Source organism: Salmo trutta, chromosome 18, assembly GCF_901001165.1.
Source record: "Salmo trutta chromosome 18, fSalTru1.1, whole genome shotgun sequence".
NCBI lineage: Eukaryota > Metazoa > Chordata > Actinopteri > Salmoniformes > Salmonidae > Salmo > Salmo trutta.
The window spans coordinates 50,937,160-50,960,177 of NC_042974.1; the positions used below are offsets into that span (position 1 = coordinate 50,937,160).

General features: G+C 44.1%; 1 protein-coding gene across 1 annotated transcript; it reads left to right on the forward strand.

The window, feature by feature from the left end:
• The first annotated feature begins 224 nt into the window (after window positions 1–224).
• Window positions 225–13,005, forward strand: timp2a (TIMP metallopeptidase inhibitor 2a). The gene is made up of 5 exons (XM_029698949.1): window positions 225–651; window positions 9,631–9,731; window positions 9,830–9,938; window positions 10,603–10,727; window positions 12,749–13,005. Exons 1-5 carry the CDS (start codon window positions 522–524, stop codon window positions 12,944–12,946), a joined length of 663 nt encoding a protein of 220 aa, XP_029554809.1. The 5' UTR covers window positions 225–521; the 3' UTR covers window positions 12,947–13,005.
• Window positions 13,006–23,018: the final 10,013 nt, after the last annotated feature.

Sequence of the window (23,018 nt, forward strand, 5' to 3'; positions counted from 1 at the left end):
CACTGTAAATAAACAGATACATATTGGCGGTATTTACAATGTTCTCACTCTCTCTCTGAATATGCTGATAACGTCAGCAGCAGCTACAGACGGAGAAGAGGGATGCGATTCAGAAGAGAGGAGAATATGAAGAGAGGGAAACTTAGAACGTAGGGCTTCAGTGCCTACCGCAGGACGAATCGTTACCGAGGGGGGAGGAGTCCAACATGCAGCAGCCTTAAAACCCAGCTGATCCCGAAAGGAAGAGCAACAGACTCCAGTGAACGGTCACACTGTTGGACAGTGCAGCAGCGGTTCTTTCACGACGTTCTAAAGGCTTTTCGTTTCCTCCTGCCCAGAACTGCTAAACTGCGTGTGGGGACCCAGGACCTGCGGTCTTCAACCGTTATTCGTTTCATTGGTCTCGGAGCAACACACTCATTGTAGCTGTACTCGCACACAGACAGCCCTCAGCGGATTTCACTCTCAATAGGGACACTTTTTTTCCGCATTTCAAAGGAAGGTAAACAACGCGGGAGAAAATGGCGTTGTCAATTAACGGCGTCCTATGTACGCTGACGGTACTGATTTTGTGGCGGGCAGAGGAGCTAGTGGAAGCTTGCAGCTGTGCACCCGTGCACCCGCAACAGGCTTTCTGTAACGCGGACGTAGGTAAGTGATTGACAGGTTACGCCCTCACGTGTACCTTCTGTTTTTGCGTCATTACTATAGCCTCTGTCAAGAGGTCTGGTCCTTAAGGTAGTAGTGTACTTGCCAGTTCTGTCTGTTTTCCCAAAGTCGCTATACTGGTGGCAGATTTGGTCACTTCTTCAAGGTCTTACTCATTGTTAGAAAAAGTTGGGTCCAAATCGGATGTTTGGTACTATATTTATTGAATATGTTAAAATGGCCAATTTGGTTGCAATCAATCAGCTTACTTTCTCATGAAATTATATTAAAACAAGCATTCTGGAAACATTTTGTGTTTTTTAACTAATTTCATAACAATCTGAGATGATTGGTGTCATGGTTTTCTGCAATGACATGGAACCACCCTTTTCCACACTGGCTGTTTCCTGTTGACAGATGAGAATTGATTGACCAATTTCCAACCTCAAATGTAAGCAGGAGATGATTAGTAACTTTGCTTGAGAGATCTGAAGGCTTGCATTGTCTCCACCTGAAAATTCTGCAGAGGTGTAGGACAGGGTCTGATAGTAACGCAGAGGTGACACATGCATACCATTGTTTCCCCTAGATTATTTTGCATGCGGTGGCAAAGAGCGTGGCAGGGTCACGGGAACATGCCCCCAGGAATGTGTTATTATTAATTATTTTATGTGTAGGACTGTGAGAAGCTAATTTCTGGTGCTTTTTATTCCAGAGAATGAAAATGAATGATGCCAACACCAACTATCTATAATCCCGGCCCAAAAATGATCCCAATATTTGCAAAAAATGATTAAGGCTCTTTTTACCGTAGCCTGTACATGGCACCATACAATATTATCAGGCAGGTGTCTTATTGGAAATAAGCAAGGTTTTTTTCTGGATCAAAAGGGGCTACTTTCCTACAATTCTACACATTTTGCCATGGCTAATTCTGTGTTCTTATGCTCAAACAAAATCATTTGGTTTCATTGCTTGAGGTTTTTCTGGGGTGATTTCAAGTTATTCGAAGATTGAATGATTGACCTTATTTTTTTTATCATCTTTTCTACAAACGTTGTCTGGTTATACTCATTTAAGTGTACACAAAGTGTTTTCCCATCCCAAAAAGTTTTATATTAAACAATTGTTTTTGTGTGTTTATTTATATATTAGTACCAGTCAAGTTTGGACACACCTACTCATTCAAGGATTTTTCTTTATTTTTACTATCATTCTACAATGTGGAAAATAGTGAGTACATCAAAACTAGTAAATAACACATGGAATCATGTGTTAAACAAATCAAAATATATTTGAGATTCTTCAAAGTAGCCACACTTTGGCTTGACAGCTTTACACCCTTGGCATTCTCTCAACCAGCTTCATGAGGTAGTCACCTGGAATGCATTTCAATTAACAGGTGTGCCTTGTTTAATTTGTGTAAATTCTTTCCTTAATGCGTTTGAGCCAATCAGTTTTGTTGTGACAAGGTAGGGGTGGTTTACAGAAGATAGCCCTATTTGGTAAAAGATCGTCCATATTATGGCAAGAACCGTTCAAATAAGCAAAGAGAAATGACAGTTCATCATTGCTTTAAGACATGAAGGTCAATCTGGAAGAAACTTTGAAAATTTCTTCAAGGGCAGTTGCAAAAACCATCAAGCCCTTTGATGAAACTGGCTCTCATGAGGACCACAACAGGCAAGGATGACCCAGAGTTACTTCTGCTGCAGAGGAGAAGTTCATTAGTTACCAGCCTCAAGTTGCAACCCAAATAAATGCTTCAGAGTTTAAGTAACAGACACATGTCAACATTAACAGTTCAGAAGAGACTGCGTGAATCAGGCCTTCATGGTCAAATTGCTGCAATGAAACCCCTACTAAAGGACACAAATAAGAAGACTTGCTTGTGCCAAGAAATACGAGCAATGGACATTAGATTGGTGGAACTCTGTCCTTTGGTCTGATGAGTCCAAATTTGAGATTTTTGGTTCCAACTGCCCTGTCTTTGAGATGCAGAGTAGGTGAATGGATGATCTCCCCATGTGTGGTTCCCAGCATGAAGGAGGTGTGACGGTTTGCAATGGTTTGCGGTTTGCGCATAGTCCCACTATCATTTCTTTTTCAACAGGCAATGACCCAACACACCTCCAGGTTGTGTAAGGGCTATTTGCCCAAGGAGAGTGCTGCATCAGATGACCTGGCCTCCACAATTACCCGACCTCAACCCAATTGAGATGGTTTGAGATGAGTTGGACTGCAGAGTGAAGGAAAAGCAGCCAACAAGTGCTCAGCATATGTGGGAACTCCTTCAAGACTGTTGTAAAAGCATTCCAGGAGAAGCTGGTTGAGAGAATGCCAAGAGTGCAAAGCTGTCATCAAGGCAAAGGGTGGCTACTTTGAAGAAAAGCAAATATAAAATATATTTTGATTTGTTTAAAAAAAAAAAATCTTCATTTTGTTTTGGTTTCTACATGATTCCATATGTGTTATTTCATAGTTTTGATGTAGAAAATAGTAAAATTAAAGAACTCCTTGAATGAGTAGATGTGTCAACGTTTGACTGTGTGCGCACACACATCTCAAGCCGGTTGAACTCTAGAGCTGCCACGGTCAACTGTAAGTGCTGTTATTGTGAAGTGGAAACGTCTATGAGCAACAACGGCTCAGCCGCGACGTGGTAGGCCACACAAGCTCACAGAACGGGACTGCCGAGTGCATGAAATTTCCGCTGCCATCATCATGAAATTTCCATCCGTTTCCATGGCCTAGCAGCCGCACACAATCCTAAGATCACCATATGCAATGCCAAGCGTCGGCTGGAGTGGTGCAAAGCTCGCCGCCATGTGACTGGAGCGTTGATGGGGGAACACTTAATGCTACAGCATACAATGACATTCTAGACAATTCTGTGGTTCCAACTTTGTGGCAACAGTTTGGGGGAAGGCCTTTTCCTGTTTCAGCATGACAATGCACCCGTGCGCAAAGCGAGGTCCATACAGAAGTGGTTTGTCGAGATCAGTGTGGATGAACTTGACTTGCCTGCACAGAGCCATGACCTCAACCCCATTGAACACCTTTGGGATGAATGAAACGCCATATCGCCCAACATCGGTGCCCGACTTCACTAATGCTCTTGTGGTCGAATGGAAGCCAGTTCCTGCAGCAATGTTCCATCATCTAGTGGAAAGCCTTCCCAGAAGAGTGGCGGTTGTAATAGCAGCAAAGGGGGGGACCAACTCCATATTAATGCCCATGATTTTGGAATGAGATGTTTGATGAGCAGGTGTCCACATACTTCTGTTTTTTTGGGGGGGGTTTTTGTGTGGCAGCAACAATTTAGCAGTGGCGGTGTGCTGCTGCTAAATTAATACAGGGTAAACACTGCACACAGTCCCCTATGAGATTCCAGTGCTTCAGCGTCTGCTGTGGGGCTAGGAGTATCGCCTGGTTTGTGGACGTGGCACAGCAGGATGAGAGGAAGATTATAAAGAGAGAGTGAGCAAGGGAGACTAAGCAGGGTAGTATAAATTCTGCTTTAGAATCCCTCTCAGAATTACAGTCTCACACCAGTCCTCCTCTCTCGCTCTTTCTCTCTTTCTATCCTCCTTTCTTCTTTCCCTCTTCCTCTGAGGGGTGTAGCTGTGAGGAATGACAGGAATGTTTCTGGGGTTTTCCCGTTCCGCACCAAACTAATGCAGTGGGATAGCAACAGACAGACACATAGACCACTTCATAGAGATTCTGCTGGGGACAAAACTGGTTGACTCAACGTTGTTTCCACGTTACTTCAGCAACAAAAATCAATATAACGTTGAATCAACGTGAAAAAGATTGGAGTTTCAAAAAGTCATTAACATAAGGGAATTGTGTATTTTTTTTTTTTTTTCTTTTTTTTTTTTTTTTTTTTTTTTTTTTTACATGGTGACATTTGTTGAATTCAAGTTAGTTGACAACTTAACCAAATGTACACTAATCAAAAATACGAAGTCAACATGCAACAATGTCAGATATTTTACTGAGTTACAGTTCATATAAATAAATCAGTCAATTTAAATGAATTCATTAGGCCCTAATCTATGGATTTCACATGACTGGGAATACAGATACCTTAAGGTAGGGGCGTGGATCAGAAAACTAGTCAGTATCTGGTGTGACCACCATTTGCCTCATGCAGCATGACACATCTCCTTCTTGATCAGGCTGTTGATTTCTGGCCTGTGGAATGTTGTAGCACTCCTCTTCAGTGGCTGTGCAAAGTTGATGGATATTGGCGGGAACTGGAACACACTGTTGTACACGTTGATCCAAAGCATCCCAAACATGCTCAATGGGTGACGTGTCTGGTAAGTATGCAGGTCATGGAAGAACTGGGACATTTTCAGCTTCCAGGAATTGTGTATAGATCCTTACGAAATGGGGTTGTGCATTATCATGCTGAAACATGAGGTGATGGCAGCGGATGAATGGCAAACCAATGGGCCTCAGGATCTCGTCACGATATCTCTGTGCATTCAAATTGCCATCGACTAAAATGCAATTGTGCTCATTGTCCGTAGCTTATACCTGCCCCTTACCATAACCCCACCGCCACCATGTGGCATTCTGTTCACAACGTTGACATCAGCTAACCGCTCACCCATATGATGCCATACACGTTGTCTTCCATATGCCTGATACAGACAGCAGGTCGTCTAGCGGTTAAGAGCGTTGGGCCAGTAACCGAAAGGTCGCTGTTTTGAGTCCCTGAGCCAACTAGGTCAAAAATCTGCACTTAATCATAATTGCTCCTGTAAGTTGCTCTGGATAAGTGTCTGCTAAATGACTAAAATGTACATTTGAACTGTGATTTGTCCATGAGGAGCACACGTCTACAGCGAGCCAATGGCCATCGAAGGTGAGCATTTGCCAAATGAAGTCACTTACGACACCAAATTACATTCAGGTCAAGACCCTTGTTAAGACGACAAGCAAGCAGATGAGCTTCCCTGAGACAATTTCTGACAGTTTGTGCAGAAATTCTTGTGCAAACCCACAGTTTCATCAGCCGTCTGGGTGACTGGGCTCAGATGATCCCGCAGGTGAAGAAGCTGGATGTGGACTTCCTGTGCTGGCGTGGTTACAAGTGGTCTGCGGTTGTGAGGCCTGTTGGACATACTGCTAAATTCTCTAAAATGACATTGGAGGTGGTTTATGGCAGATTCAATCCTCTGGCAAACGCTCTGGTGGACATTCCTGCAGTCAGCATGTCAATTGCACAATCTCAACTTGTGGCATTGTGTTGTGACAAAACTGCATATTTTTTTTATAGTGACCTTTTATTGTCCCCAGCACAAGGTGCACCTGTGTAATGATCATGCGGTTTAATCAGCTTCTTGATATGCCACACCTGTCAGGTGGATGACTTATCTTGGTAAAGGAGAAATGCTCACTAACAGGGATGTCATTTTATTGGTCACATGTATACGTGTTTAGCAGATGTTATTGCTGTTGTCACAAAATGCTTGTTTTCTAGCTCCAACAGTGCAGTAATATCTAACAATTCCTTTACTTTAGATTGCTCGTCCAAATATTTATATATTCTTAATACACACAATGTCAGAGCGGCATAGACTAAGATACAGTAGGATAGAATACAGTATATACATATGAGATAAGTAATGCAAAATATGTAAACATTATTAAAGTGGCCAGTAATTTCAAGTCTAGGCAGCAGCCTCTAATATGCTTGTGATGGCTATTTAACAGTCTGATGGCCTTGAGCTAGAAGCTGTTTTTCAGTCTCTCGGTCCCAGCTTTGATGCACCTGTACTGACCTCGCCTTCTGGATGATAGCGGGGTGAACAGGCAGTGGCTCAGGTGGTTGTTGTCCTTGAACTTTTTGGTCTTCCTGTGACATTGGTTGCTGTAGGTGTCCTGTAGGGCAGGTAGTTTGCCCCCAGTGATGCGTTGAGCAGACCGCACCATCCTCTGGAGAGCCCTGTGGTTGCGGGCGGTGCAGTTGCCTTACCAGGCGGTGATACAGCCCAAGAGGATGCTCTCAATTGTGCATCTGTAAAAGTTTTAGGTGCCAAGCCAAATTTCTTCAGCCTCCTGATTATTTGATTTGTGGATAAAATCTGAGCAAAATAATATTTTTATGCGTATGGAACCAACACTTTACATGTTGCGTTTTTATATTTTTGTTCAGTGTAAATCAAAACTAGTCATTTGAAATTACATCTCTGCCCAGTGGGATGGGTGCTGTGCACACACACTACTGCACAGACATACAGTACACACACATGCACTACAAAGAAATGTATGCATCTCTTTCTCTCTCTAATGCATTGATCTGGTAGCTTATAACATCTGGCTCTCAGTTTTGGGTACACCAAAGAAAAAAACAAAGTCAAGGACTTCTCACAAATATCCATGGAAATGGCACAAACTTTCTTTTTCCCTCCCATCCTTCTGACCATTCCCTCTATGATCATCTTTCTCAAACATCTCCCGAGTGGCGCAGCGGTCTAAGGCACTGCATCTCAGCGCTAGAGGTGTCACTACAGACCCTGGTTCGATTCCAGGCTGTATCACAACCGGCCGTGACTGGGACTACCATATGGCAGCGCACAATTGGCCCAGCATCGTCCGGTTTAGGGTTTGGCCAGGGTAGGCCGTCATTGTAAATAAGAATTTGTTCTTAACTGACTTGCCTAGTTAAATTAAATAAACACACTATTGACTTACAGGGCGGGATACTCTGACTTTCAAGTGTTCGCTCCTCTTCAGAATCCCTCTGTGTCCTGGTCATTTTGAGCATACGTACAGTCCCACCAAGCTCATCTAAATGAGTTAGATTGCAGAGAGGGGCCAAGAATATGCTTAAGCTATGCTCCCATCCATGTTCAGAGGAAATAAGAAGAGGGAGAGGATGGTGTGTGTGTGTGTGTGTGTGTGTGTGTGTGTGTGTGTACTACGCCAGTTGACAGAACACTGAGTCTGTATCCTCTACAGCCCACACACACTCACAGAGTAGTGACACTAACAGCTAAGTGATTAACATTTGTCTCTGGTGTCACACACATGTCCCTGCTCCCATGTCTAGCTTGTAGGCAGATCTTATTTATTAAGTTTATTTGGACAGGGACAATGTATAACAAAAGCATCACTCTGAAGTGAGAACTCACTGGGCACATGGTTATTCTACGTTGGTTCAATGTCATTTAATTGAAGTGACATGGAAACAATGTTGAATCAACCAGTGGGAAGTGATGCATTGCACCAGATTTATCTTACAGCTAATTTTACATCTTTATTCCCTGGGAAAGACAGGGGACTTCCCAGCCTGCTCCAGCAGGGGCTGGGACGGGGGAGGCCATGTCACCCCCTAGAACCACTGCTCTAATGGGGAGAGGGATGGACAGTGTGGTGGAGGTAGGGTTGGGGGAACTCAGGATGGTTTTCATGGAAGACATTGCTTAGTGCTGGTGATGTATAAGTAATTCAGCGTAGCTATGATGTGTGTTTTTAACCTCCTTAGCTTTCTCTGCTACCCTAGAGTTTCTGCTGCACTCTCAACATGGGGTGCTCATACGACCTAGTTAAGAAATAGCAAGGGGGGGAAATGGTGCCTATTTAGGAAAACATCATTCCTGCAAAAGTCGTTAAACAGGCAGCAGTCCCGAATCACTTTTACATTTTAGCAGACGCTCTTATCCAGCGTGACTTACAGGAGGGTTGAGTGCCTTGCTCAAGGGCACATCGACAGATTCTTCACCTAGTCAGCTCTGGGATTTGAACTCGTGTCCTTTCGGTTACTAGCCCAATGCTCTTAACTGCAATGCTACCTGCCGCCCCTACACTTTTTCCCTGAGCTGAGCGTTTTCTCTAGGACTGGGAATTGATAGGGACCTCATGATACGATATCATGATACTTAGGTGCCGATATAATATGTACTGCTATTCTCACAATTTTATATGTATTGCAACTCAATACTGTGACCGTATTGCAATTCCATAGTCCAGTCATCGAAATGCATAAAAAAAATACTGCAGCCAACTAGGGCAAAAATAATATATCGTTTTGACAATGTCGCAATATCTTGTCAAATATTATCCCGATATGTAACGGCATCCCCCAAAAATGTATCACTAGTTCTCTCTACCCTGTTGTATACCCAGGGTCCTTAGTGCTCATTAGCCTCTGGGCCTGAATGAGGTCAGGAAACGAGCGAGGGGAAAAACTCCACGGAATGCAGGAGAGGGAGCCAGCCAGGTACACCGCATCAGCCTCAGTCAGCGCCATGTGTATGAACTTGAAGTGGTTACATGTGCAGAAAAGCATGCGAAAGAGAGAGCGGGGGGAGCAGTGAACCCCTCTGTATTTGTCTGTTCCATGCCATGAAGAGAACATAAGGGTGTAGAGCAATGGCAGTCACCCCTGTGAAGTGTGTGTGTGTTTCTCTCTGGTGATTTTACGTTATTGCGTATTGCTCATATTTTCCATTCCCTTCCCATAGCTGAAGCATGATGTAGTCTGAGAGGTCTTTTAACACACACACACACACACACACACACGAACTACAGCTCATTCATACTTTCTATCCTTTCTTCAGTGTCACTACATTGTGTTCTGATTTCTTGCTATCACTGTCCCTGTCTCTCTCGCTATATGTCGCGTACGCAATCTCTCCTTGATAATGTGCCTCAATCACTCCCTTGTTTATCAGTGAAAGCACACATCCCTCCCTGCCAATATGTGCTAACAAATCATGATGTGATGTGGAATGGTACTGGCGGCTAGTTCACAACCTGAAACAGTCAAAACAAAGTTGTTTGTGGGTTGTGTTGGGGTTTATTGATGTAGGAACAACAAGCTGCCATAGAGGCCGCCTGGGCTCCATCTGCAGGTGATTAACGAGCTGTACTGTTGAGGGAAGTATTCAAACAGAAGCTTTGCTTTGTTGTTTTGTGTGTGTATTCTTGATGTCCTCTGACCCCATATCTGTCTCCCTGCAGTGATCCGAGCGAAGGTGGTGGGTGAGAAGGAGGTGGATACTGGGAATGATATCTATGGGAACCCCATCAAGAGGATCCAGTACGAGGTCAAGCAGATCAAGGTGAAAATACATCCATGAACTTTAACCCCCCCCTGACCTGGGGTTGTTAGATATAAGACCTGTGTTCATCTAACCCCTTACCTGTGATTGTGTTATAGATGTTTAAGGGTCCTGACCAGGACATTGAGGCGATCTTCACTTCACCAGTCTCTGCTGTGTGTGGCGTTACCTTGGATACTAGCGGCAAGAAGGAGTACCTAATATCCGGTAAGGCTAGTCATCTGTCTGACCTGACCAGACACTGATGACATGGCGGAATATTCTCCCTCCGCTGTGTGCTAGAAGTAGTCTGATCCCAGAGCTGTTTGTGTTCTCGTGCCTACTCCTACAGTTATTGGTATTACAATGACCATAGGAGTTGGCAAGACGGCACAAACAGATCTGGGATGAGGCTATGCTAGATGGTGCTGAGTGAGCACAACTGGAACAGACGGAGTAGACATAAAGAGGGACACAGAGGGGCATTAGATCATGCACGCTCTGGTTTCCCTACACACACACTCAGCTTAATTACAGGGAACACCAGAACAGGAACTGCTGAGGCTAGCGTTTCCTTCTTCTGGATTCTTTAGGACTACGGACGGTCCTCAGTATGGTGAAAACCAGTTTCTGTCCGACAAGCATTTCAACAACTCACCCTCTCGTCTCTTCTCCATTTTCTTATTGATGTCTGCCCCGATCTAAAGAGGGGGGAGGCGAGTAAAAGAAAAGCTGCTGTCTGATTTCAGTGACTCAGTTATAAAGTTTCAGAACCACATCTGTTGTTGCTGTTTTAGAGAACCTTTCTTTCTCGCGCTCCCTCTCTCCCCCCCCCCCCCCACCTCGCTCTCTCTCATCCTCCTTCTCTTTCTACCTCTGTTGCCCCCTGTAGGCAAGGTGGAGGCAGGTGGGAAGATGCATGTGACCCTGTGTGACTACATCACGCCCTGGGAGTCCATGAGCCCCACTCAGAAGAAGAGTCTGACTCAGCGCTATCAGATGGGCTGTGACTGCAAGGTAGGGAGGGAGGTGGTGGGAAGCAAGGAGTGATGTGGAAGGGATAGATGGATAGGGAAACCAATCTTAAAGGCCCATTGCAGTCAATACTGTTTTCCCTGTGTTTTTATCATAGTTTCATCAGCTGTTGTACAATAATTTTTTTTTATAAAACTAACTTAATCTATATTTCTATCAGTTAGTTGCTGGTTGAAAATACAGAGGGCCTTCTAATCAGCAGGTTTGCTTGGGCGGGAGTTTCGGCTTTACAGTGCAAATTGGTTAATAGACCAATAACAAACCTCTCTGCCAATAATAATAGCTAGTTTTTACTTTTCCCCTCCCCACTCTGACAGCAAAATTTTTGCTTAAGAACAAGTTTTTTGCTAAAAAGCTACAGTGGCACAAATAAGTATGTGAACCCTTTGGAAATACCTGGATTTCTGTATAAATTGGTCATAAAATTTGATCTGATCTTCATCTAGGTCAAAACAATAGACAAACAGTCTGCTTAAACTAATAACACACAAACAATTATACGTTTTGATGTCTTTATTGAACACACCATGTAAACATTCACAGTGCAGGGTGGAAAAAGTATGTGAACCCTTGGATTTAATAACTGGTTGACCCTCCTTTTGGCAGCAATAACCTCAACCAAATGTTTTCTGTAGTTGTGGATCAGACCTGCACAACGGTCAGGAGGAATTCTGGACCATTCCTCTTTACAAAACTGTTTCAGTTCAGCAATATTCTTGGGATGTCTGGTGTGAACCGCTTTCTTGAGGTCATGCCACAGCATCTCAATCGGGTTGAGGTCAGGACTCTGACTGGGCCACCCCAGAAGGCGTATTTTCTTCTGTTGAAGCCATTCTGTTGATTTACTTCTGTTTTGGGTCATTGTCCTGTTGCATCACCCAACTTCTGTTAGCTTCAATTGGTAAACAGATAGCCTAACGTTCTCCTGCAAAATGTCTTGATAAACTTGGATGAATTTTTCTGTCTGATAGAAATCTGTTCTGAGGCAGCAAAGCAGCCCCAAACCATGATGCTCCCATCCACCATACTTTACAGTTGGGATGAGGTTTTGATGGTGTGCTGTGCCTTTTTTTTTCTCCACACATGGTGTTGTGTGTTCCTTCCAAACAACTCAGCTGTTGTTTCATCTGTCCACAGAATATTTTGCCAGTAGCGCTGTAGAATATCCAGGTGCACTCTTGCAGCAATGTTTTTTTTGGACAGCAGTGGCTTCTTCTGTGGTTTCCTCCCATAAACACCATTCTTGTTTTACGTATCGTAGACTTGTCAGATGTTAGCATCTTCCAGAGATTTCTGTAAGTCTTTAGCTGACACTCTAGGATTCTTCTTAACCTCATTGAGCAATCTGCGCTGTGCTATTGCAGTCATCTTTGCAGGATGGCCACTCCTAGGGAGAGTAGCAACAGTGCTGAACTTTCTCCATTTATAGACAATTTGTCTTAACGTGGACTGATGAACAGCAAGGCTTTTAGAGATACTTTTGTAACCCTTTCAAGCTTTATGCAAGTCAACAATTCTTAGGTCTTCTGAGATCTCTTTTGTTCGAGGCATGGTTCACATCAGGCAATGCTTCTTGTGAATAGCAAACTCAAATGTTGTGAGTTTTTTATAGGGCAAGGCAGCTCTAACCAACATCTCCAATCTCGTCTCATTGATTGGACTGCAGGTTAGCTGACTCCTGACTCCAATTAGCTTTTGGAGAAGTCATTAGCCTAGGGGTTCACATACCTTTTCCAACCTACACTGTGAATATTTAAATTATGTATTCAATATACACAAGAAATACAATAATTTGTGTTACTAGTTTAAGCACACTGTTTGTCTATTGTTGTGACTAAGATGAAGATCAAATTTTTACTAATTTATGCAGAAATCCAGGTAATTCCAAAGGGTTCTCATACTTTTTCTTTCCACTATTTTTTTTTGCCCATTTTAAATGGAGATCTATTACAGTAAGGTACTTGGTCCTTTTAACCTGTGTATCTGTCTCTCTCTCTGTGTAGATTGTGCGCTGCCCCTCCCTGCCCTGTGCCATCTCTGCTCCAGAGGAGTGTCTGTGGACAGACCTGATGATAGAGAAGCAGGTGCACGGTCGCCAAGCTAACCACTACACCTGCGTCAAGAGGGCCGACGGCTCCTGTTCCTGGTATCGCGGTGTGACTCCGCCCAAGAAGGAGTTCCTGGACATCGAGGACCCCTAGTCACTTTCCTTCCCTACCCCTTCCAGTGGCCCACTGCACAACCTGATTAAAGAAAAAAATATGTTTCTCAACAACATTTTATGAAATATTAGGGGAGAAAATAATCTGTATGAAGGACAACATTAATTTGATACACATATAAAATATAATGAGGCAAAGCTGAATGATTTTAAGAGAGCTCGGTTAATAGTTTACTGATCCAAAAACAACTTCTAGCTTCTACCTCTTGTGTTTGCAGACCTAAAGGGACTGGATATGTTAATAGTATGGTGATGGCTCCACCTAGCCCCCTAAATGGTATTTGTCATATTGCTTACACCCATCCGGTTCCTTCAGGACTGCAAAACACAGACGGGTTAGAGGCTAGGGGAAGGCGCTAGACAGGGGCTCAGGATGTTTGTGTAGCTATTTAGTGTCACAAGACCCATATATACTGGTCGTGTGGAGATGATGATGTCACATCCCCCTGAGGCTGGCGTCAGGAGGACAGATCATTTTTATTTTTGGGGGGTATGTCAAATGGCAACAGAGCCCAGGTCAAAAGTAGTGCACTCTCTACCCCTGTCAAACTACCCAGGTTAGAACGACTCCATATCTATTCAATGATGGCTCAACATTACTTGTTTCCTCATTCTGTTTGATTTCAAAGCCATATTCCAAGATGCCTTTTTTTCTTTTTAACTAGTCAAACGCTATTTGTTGCTTCTCATAACCATGCTGTTAGGACCAATTCAGATTGATGGTGAGGCGGGACTTCCCAGCTTGTTCTAATAGACATTTGGTAAGAAAGGTGTTTAGTTTTTATAAATGGTTGCATTTCATTTTGTCTGAATAACCAAAGCATCCCAGTCAGAGACAAATATGGGAATAACAACATTTTTAAAATAACCTAGAATGCATGTCTCACCGGACCAGTCTATGGCATGTGATAGAGATGGATGCCTATGGTATCACATTATTACCCCTGCACCCCCCCCCCCATAACCATCACCGCTATGCCCCCCTCCTTTTTTTTTTAAATAATTATTATTTGCATCATTAGAACTAGATTTGCACTTTGAAGAGGAATTCCAGAAAAGACCAAACCGTGTGATTCTCTATAGTGTTTTTAATATTGTACTGCAGTCAGGCAGACTGTGTATCCCAAATGGCACCCCATTCCTATAAAGTGCACTATATGGGCCCTGGTCAAAAGTAGCACTTAGACCACTGCGCCACCCGGGAGGCTTCTAAGGCACTGCAACGCGGCCTCCCGGTCGCAGCCGGCCGCGACCAGAAGGCCCATGGGACAGCGCACAATTGGCCAAGCGTCGTCCAGGTTCGGGAGGGTTTGCCCGGCAGGAATATCCTTGTCTCATCGCGCACTAGCGACCCCTGTGGCGGGCCAGGCGCAGTGCACGCTGACCAGGTCGCCAGGTGTACGGTGTTTCCTTTGACACATTGCTGCGGCTGGCTTCTGGGTTGGATGTGCATTGTGTCAAGAAGCAGTGCGGCTTGGTTGGGTTGTGTTTCGGAACTTCGCCTCTCGAGACCGTACGGGAGTTGCAGCGATGAGACAAGACTAACTACTACCAATTGGATACCACGAAATTGGGGAGAAAAAGGGATTCCATTTTTTTTTAAGTAGCACTACAAAGAGAATAGGGTGTCTTATGGGACAGACAGCCAGGCCACATTCCAGGTCGTCTTAACTGCAGTCAGTTGCATTGCGCAGGTGGTCAGATCTCACAATGCCTGGAGAAGTGTAACTTCTCAGGAAACCACATCAAAATGAAATGGCATCTTCTGAGATCTGAGACAGGCACATACTACTCAGATCTCAGTAGATCGCTATATTATATTCATTTGGATTTAAAGTATGATGGAATAACAGAAGCATAAATTAAAAGTGGACTTTCCATTTTCAGTACATTTAGTTTTCCAGTGTTAACTCTATTACATGATTTTTATATATATATTTTCCCCCCCTATCAAGTCTCTGTCTTTCTCTTTAAAGTGGTGAAAGTCTTCTTGCGCTGGGAGCATGTGAGAGAAAGAATCTCACCAGTGGAGGCTGCTGAGGGGAGGACGGCTCATAATAATTGCTGGAACGGAGTCAATGGAATGACATCAAACACATGGAAACTGTGTTTGATGTATTTGATCTCATTCCGCCCCAGCCATTACCAAGAGCCCGTCCTCCCCAATTAAGGTGCCACCAACCTCCTGTGAATCTCACCCCTAGTTGCCTACCTGCAAGAAAGGCACTTGCATAGATCTAAAGAGGATTGGATGTAAGAAACATGGTGCTCATTCTATCTTTCAGAAGGCAATCCCTTGGTTTTGAGCACCATATTTCTTCTACCTTATCCAATGCTTTCAGATGTACACGTGCTATGTTGGTAGGGAAGGGTTTTGTGGGTGTAGAGAGGGAGGTGGAGTGTGAAGACAACCAGACTATGCATGTGTTTAGTGCTTTGTTTAAGTCCCTTGTGGACGTTCAGCCAATGTACAAAAATATACAACAGTATTATCAAATAAAACCAAACCTTTGAAATAATAACTTTCTCTGTGTGTGTCTCAGTGCTGTTGGTAGTTATCAGCCCTTGATTTAGTGTTTCCCATGTTGCACCACTAAAGGGTGCTGCCTAAATAGAGATTCTCGCTGTTTTGCGTCTGAAAACAGAGCCTGCATCCCAAATTGCACAGTACTTGAAGCACTTTTTCTGGTGAAAGACCTAAAGAACAGGGAGGGCAATTTAGACTTGAGCATGCTTGTGGTTTCATTCAAAAGAATAAAGCATACTGACATTTTTCATGATCTTAATAAATGGTTTTGGGTGCTGATTGTTATTCTTGCAGTGGTCAATAATGTGGCCTTATGTTGGAAATGCCATTCTAAATGTATCAGAAGGCTTGAAAAATGCTAAAATAGATTAATACGTTTCAAGAAATGTTCAGCTTTTTTTTCTGCTCAGGGAATTGATATTTTGGTGTGACAATACGTTATGTAAATGGTGAAGAATCTTGTTGAACATGTATGGTGGCCAACATGGAGCTGTCGTGTCTCATTGGCCAGGTTCTAGCCTGGTTCAAATACTACCTCACATTTATTTCTGTGCATAAAACTCTCCGTTGTCTCACAACCGCCAAATGCATCGAGGACTCGCTAGTCATTGCTATTCTCCCTTCCGGGTTGGCTACAAGGCTGCCCTCCCTTTGACAAATCAGATCATGCCTCCATTCTGCTCCCCACTTATAGGCAGAAACTTGGTCTGACAAATCGGAATCTATCCTTCAAGATTGTTTTGATCACATGGACTGGGAAATGTTCCGGGTCACCTCTGAGAATAGTATCGACATACACTGACTCAGTGACTGGTTTAATCAGGAAGTGCATGGAGAATGTTGTTCCCTCTGTGGCAATTAGAACTTATCCAAACCAAAAACAATGGATAGATCAAGGGGCCAGGGTTCCGTTCTAGAAGCACAGTTTTGACTGCTCCTACAGTTTTGCTTCGGTAGTGCAGTTTTAACTGAAAGACAATTTCCATAGACGGTCATATAGAGATGTCAGATTTGAAATTTGTGCACAAAACATCCATTGAATTATTCAATTCATTGTCACTGAGGCAGATTATTTTTCTATCACTTATAGCCTAAGATATTAGCATTTTATATTCATCCAAATGTCTGCCATGTTTTTGGATAACATGATGATGTCGTCGCTGATCCCTGTGCACACCGAGTGCACGTGATGTTAGTCCGTATTAAACCGGATGCAACCCGGATATAGACGGTCCATGGATCGGTGTACGCGAACATGAGTAGGTTACCTTGAAAACAACGGGCGGACATCTTGGGCAGACAGTCTCCAGTACTTATTACACCTCAGTGGGATAGATGGCAGCATGGAGCTGCTCATTAGTCTCACTGTCCAAGTTATAGCCTGGTTCAAATATTACCTCAAGTTATTTTGGGCAAAAATCACAACTGCCAAATGCGTTCTACATCAGTTGAAAAACTTAAGTGTGAACAGGGTTTGGCACCCTATATAGGGCTATCGTCAAAAGTAGAGCACTATATAGGGTATAGGGTGCCTTCTGGAGAGCAGGCTGTTTTAGGGCTCTACTCAATCAGATCCACTTTAGCCGACATCCGCATTGCGGTTGTTCTGGCAGTGTCAGAGGTGGGACTGCATTAGAGCTGTCAAAGCCACAAACACCTCCTGGCATTATACCTAAAGCGGACAATGAGTCACATTAAGAGAAATCAGCCTTGTTTACAAGTTCGAACACTGGAATGTAAGATGAAATCTACAGTTCGATTAGGCTGATTTATTTATTATAAAAAATAAAAAAATGTATTTTACCCCCTTTTTCTCCCCAATTTCGATCTATCATCGCTGCAACTCCCCAACGGGCTTGGGAGGCAAAGGTCGAGTCTTGCTTCCCCCGAAATATGACCCGCCAAACCACGCTTCTTAACACCTACCTGCTTAACCAGGACCAATGTGTCGGAGTAAACACTGTTCACCTCCCTTCGACAAATCAGATCATGCCTCCATTCTGCTCCTCCCCACCTATAGGCAGAAACTTGATCTGACCAATCGGAATCTATGCTTTAAGATTGTTTTGATCGCGCGGACTGGGAAATGTTCCGGGTAACCCTGTGAGAATAGTATTAATACACTGACTCTGTAACTAGGTTCATCGGGAAGTGCATAGTGGATGTTGTTTCCACTGTGACGATTAGATCCAAACCAAAAACTGTGGATAGATGACAGCATTCGAGAGAAACAGAAATCCTGTACCACCGCATTTAACCATGGCAAGGTGACTGGGAACATAGACGTGTACAAACAGAACCAGCTATGACCTCCTTAATTAAGGCAATTGAAGATGGACAAAGTGGAGTCAATTCAACGGCTTAGACACGAGACTCCAGAAAATCACCGATTATAAAGAGAAAGCCAGCCACGTCACGTACACCGACGCCTCGCTCCAGGACAAGCTAAACACCTTTGTCCTGCTTCGAGGAAAATAATATTGAGCCGCCGACGCGGGCCCCCGTCACTCATGAGAACTGTGTGCTCGGGTTCTCCATGGCTGACGTGAGTAAGCCACTCTTTCTTTCATCCCCCCATCCTATTCATGGTGCCAGCCCAGACGGCATCCCAAGCTGCGTCCTCAGAGCATGTGCAGAACAGCTGGCTGGAGTGTTTATGGACATATTCAGTCTCTCCATATCCCAGTTTGTTGTCCCCACTTGCTTCAAGGTGTCCAGCATTATTCCTGTACCCAAGAAAGTGAAGGTAACTGAATTAAATGACTATTGCCACGTAGCTCTCACTTCTGTCATAATGAAGTGCTTTGCAAGGTTAGTTAAGGACCATATCCCTTCACCTTACCCGACACTCTAGACCCACTACAATTCGTATACCGCCCCCACAGATCCACGGACGACACAATCGCCATTGAACTGCACACTGCCCTATCCCACCTGGACAAGAGAAATACTGTACCTATGTAAGAATGCTGTTCATCCACTACAGCTCAGCCTTCAACACCATAGTGCCCTCCAAGCTCATCACTAAGCACAGAGCCCTGGGTCTGAACCCCTCCCTGTGAATCTTGTCCTGGACTTCCTGATGGGCCGACCCAAAGTGGTGAAGGAAGGCAACAACACCTCCGCCTCGTTGATCCTCAACATGGGGGACCCCACAGGGGTGTCGTGCTCAGCCCCCTCCTGTACTCCCTGTTCACCCATGACTGTGTGGCCACGCACGTCTCCAACTCAACCATCAAGTTTGCTGATGACACAACAGTAGTAGGCCTGATTACCAACAATGACTGATCAGCCTACCGGGAGGAGATGAGAGCCATGAGGAGAATCTTACGAAGCAGGTTTGAGGAGTTAGCAAGGCTACTTTGGTCAACTCTGAGTTCAACCTGGGATAAGCGGTCATACAAAAGTGTCTCACCTTTTAGCCAGGTAAATTTCTATGGCAACAAATCATTCAGAACTAACCTGCTCCGGGGCAGGCTAACTCACTTTGCCTGAATGAAATGACTGAGTTAAGGACAAATGAAATCAGATTCTGTCCTTCATCCCCTTCATTTGAGGAAGACAACAAATGCAATATTTTATAAATTACAACTTGTTTTTTTTAAATAGCAATGTTAAAATATATCATTAATGACAGAATGCATTTCAAACATAATACAATGTAACACTTTATGACTTCCTAAATAAATACATCGATAAGAGTGGGTAAAAATCCCCTGTCCACACAGGAGGACTTTTGCCTTTTGGTAGGCTGTCATTGTAATTAAGAATTTGTTCTTAACTGACTAAAGGTTAAATAAATAAAATAAATAAAAAAAGGTGGTTGTGCATTGATAAGCACGCCAAAGACAGCATTAACGATAAGTAATAAAATAATGGCGGCACTTCTAAAAGCCTATTTCACACCATAGACTAATGAATTTGCAAGTTAACTTTTCTTTCATTTTGATTTCAGTACAAATTCAATTTCATGACTGAACAGGAACCGGGATTTGTCAGTCCAGGCAATGATTTTCCACTCCTCAAATGTCCAGTGTTTGTGACCACGTACCCACCGGAGCCGCTTCTTCTTGTTTTTAGCTGATAGGAGTGGAACCCTGCTGCAATAGTCTATCCGTGACACGGAGTGACGAGATGTCCATTCCAAGATGCCTTCTACACACCACTGTTGTACTGTACCGTTATTTGTCTGTTTATGGCCAGCCTGTTGGTTTGCACAATTCTTGCCATTCTCCTTCAACCCCTCTCATCAACGAGCTGTTTCGTCCACAGGACTGCCGCTGACTACGTTTTTTGTTTGTCGCACCATTCTTAGGAAACCCTACACCCTGTTGTGCATTAAAAAAGCCCAGGTAGGCGGCTGTTTATGAGATACTGGATCATACCATGCTCAAAGTCGCTTAGGTAACTCTTTTTGCCCATTCTAACGTTCAATCGAATAGTAACTGAATCCTTCGATGCCTGTCTGCCTGCTTTTATAGCAAGCCATGTGACTCACTGTCTGTAGGAGTGCTCTATCTTCATAAACTGGGTGCTGTACCTAATAAACTGGCCAGTGAATGTATGTGTGTGTACATTGTACTATCAATTGGTGAGAGCCTCAAATACCACATTCATTTATACATATCCACTGTAATCACGGTAAATTCAGTTCCTGTTTTTGTCATGTCTTTGGTCACGTTCACGTGGGTCAAACAAAAACACCATAATGCGCTGCATCGATGACGTCGTCCCACAGTGACTGTATGTACATATTCCAACCAGAAGCCATGGATAACAAGCAACATCCGCACTGAGCTAAAGGGTAGAGCTGCCACTTTCAAGGAGCGGGACTCTAACCCGGAAGCTTATAAGAAATCCCGCTATGCCCTCCGACGAAACATCAAACAGGCAAAGCATCAATACAGGTCTAAGATCGAATCGTACTTCACCGGCTCCGATGCTCGTCGGATGTGGCAGGGCTTGCAAACTATTACAGACTACAAAGGGAAGCACAGCCGAGTGCTGCCCAGTGACACGAGCCTACCAGACGAGCTGTATTACTTCTATGCTCACTTCGAGGCAAGTAACACTGAAACATGCGTGAGAGCATCAGCTGTTCTGGACGACTGTGTGATCACGCTCTCCACAGCCGATGTGAGTAAGACCTTTAAACAGGTCAACATTCACAAGGCCACAGGGCCAGACGGATTACCAGGATATGTACTCCGAGCATGCGCTGACCAACTGGCAAGTGTCTTCACTGACATTTTTAACCTCCCTTTCTGAGTCTGTAATACCAACATGTTTCAAGCAGACCACCATAGTCCCTAAGCCCAAGGACACTAAGGTAACCTGCCTAAATGAATACCGACCCGTAACACTCACGTGTGTAGCCATAAAGTGCTTTGAAAGGTTGGTCATGGCTCACATCAACACCATTATCCCAGAAACCGTAGACCCACTCCAATTTGCATACAGCCCCAACAGATCCACAGATGATGCAATCTCTATTGCGCTCAACACTGCCCTTTCACACCTGGACAAAAGGAACACCTATGTGAGAATGCTATTCATTGATGACAGCTCAGCGTTCAACACCATAGTGCCCTCAAAGCTCATCACTAAGCTAAGGAACCTGGGACTAAACACCTCCATCTGCAACTGGATCCTGGACTTCCTGACGGGTCTCCCCCAGGTGGTAAGGGTAGGTAACAACACATCCGCCACAATGATCCTCAATACGGGGACCCCTCAGGGATAAGTGCTCAGTCCCCTCCTGTACTCCCTGTTCACTCATGACTGCATGGCCAGGCACGACTCCAACACCATTATTAAGTTTGCCGATGACACAACAGTGGTAGGCCTGATCACCAACAACAACGAGACAGCATACAGGGAGGTCAGAGACCTGGTCGTGTGGTGCCAGGACAACAACCTCTCCCTCAACGTGATCAAAACTAAGGAGATGATTGTGGACTATAGGAAAAGGAGGACAGAGCACGCCCCCATTCTTATCGACATGGCTGTAGTGGAGCAGGTTGAGAGCTTCAAGTTCCTTGCTGTCCACATCACCAACAAACTAACATGGTCCAAACACACTAAGACAGTCGTGAAGAGGGCACAACAAAACCTATTCCCCTTCAGGAGACTGAACAGATTTGGCATGGGTCCTCAGATCCTCAAAGGATCTACAGCTGCACCATCGAGAGCATCCTGACTGGTTGTATCACTGCCTGGTATGACAGCTGCTTGGCCTCCTACCGCAAGGCACTACAGAGGGTAGTGCGTATGGCCCAGTATATTACTGGGGCCAAGCTTCCTGCCATCAAGGACCTCTATACCTGACGGTGTCAGAGGAAGGCCCTAAAAATTGTCAAAGACTACAGTCAACCTCGTCGTAGACTGTTCTCTCTGCTACCGCACGGCAAACGGTACCGGAGTGCCAAGTCTAGGTCCAAGAGGCTTCTAAACAGCTTCTACCCCCAAGCCATAAGACCACAGCTTCTACCCCCTATTATCTATGCATAAGTCAATTTAATAACTGTACCTACATGTATATACTACCTCAATTACCTCGAATAACCGGTGCCCCCGCACTTTGACTCTGTACCGGTACCCCTTTATATAACCTCGCTATTGTTATTTTACTGTTGCTCTTTAATTATTTGTTCCTTTTATTTATTATTTTTCTTTAGGTATTTTTCTTAAAACTGAATTGTTGGTTAAGGGCTTGTAATTAAGCATTTCACTGTAAAGTCTACACCTGTTGTAGATTTCACCTGCAGTATAAATCTGAAGCATCCGGTTGGAATTTCCACTCCCCACCAAATATGATGAGGATAGTAAACCCAGTGGCCGACAGTGGGAGTCTGGAGCTGAGCCGACATTCTGCTGATATTCTAATTGAAGAAAAACCCGATCTCAATACAATTCTGTTCCAAAAACTAAAATCCGTTACGAACAGAGTGCGCTAAGTTTTGTAGATGTGATCCTTTGTCAAGGTTTCTTAAAATTACGTCGTTTACAAGGAGCGCAAGGGAAAATTGAGTTAATGCCCACGAGCGTTTCAGATGGAAGGCGTTCCCTACCGAAAATATGCAAATACATGTTTGAACGCGCCAATAGGATGTCGCTAGCTTATGCTTGTTCTGCCCACCATGTTTAATTTGCTCCCATTGAAAACTGGGTTAGTTATAAATATATTTGCTGCTGTGTTGTTGATCTGTCCATAAGGAAACATTGCCCCCTGGTGGTTCTTTTGCATCACCACAACATACCTCAGTACAGTATGTCGTGACTGCAGTACAGAGGGTGGAACTAGACTCCTGTCACAGCAGGCACCAAGGCAGCTTAGTCAATGAGAATCAATTCTACTTGTCAATAACAATCGGTTGTCATTGTTGACTTCTTCACAACTCACTTGCTTCACTTCTGAGCATGTGAACACAAACCTTCTAGAACACTGATGACTAGAGCCGAGGGCAAAACCTGATATGGCATTACATTGTTTGAGTAATACACTACTCTTTATTTGCACCCAACA

Excerpts from the sequence above, each read along its gene's own strand:
- timp2a (XM_029698949.1), top strand. The coding sequence starts at position 522 with ATGGCGTTGTCAATTAACGGCGTCCTATGTACGCTGACGGTACTGATT. Across the intron at positions 9,732-9,829 it reads ACGAGGTCAAGCAGATCAAG|ATGTTTAAGGGTCCTGACCA; the intron begins GTGAAAATACAT and ends ATTGTGTTATAG. Across the intron at positions 9,939-10,602 it reads GAAGGAGTACCTAATATCCG|GCAAGGTGGAGGCAGGTGGG; the intron begins GTAAGGCTAGTC and ends TGCCCCCTGTAG.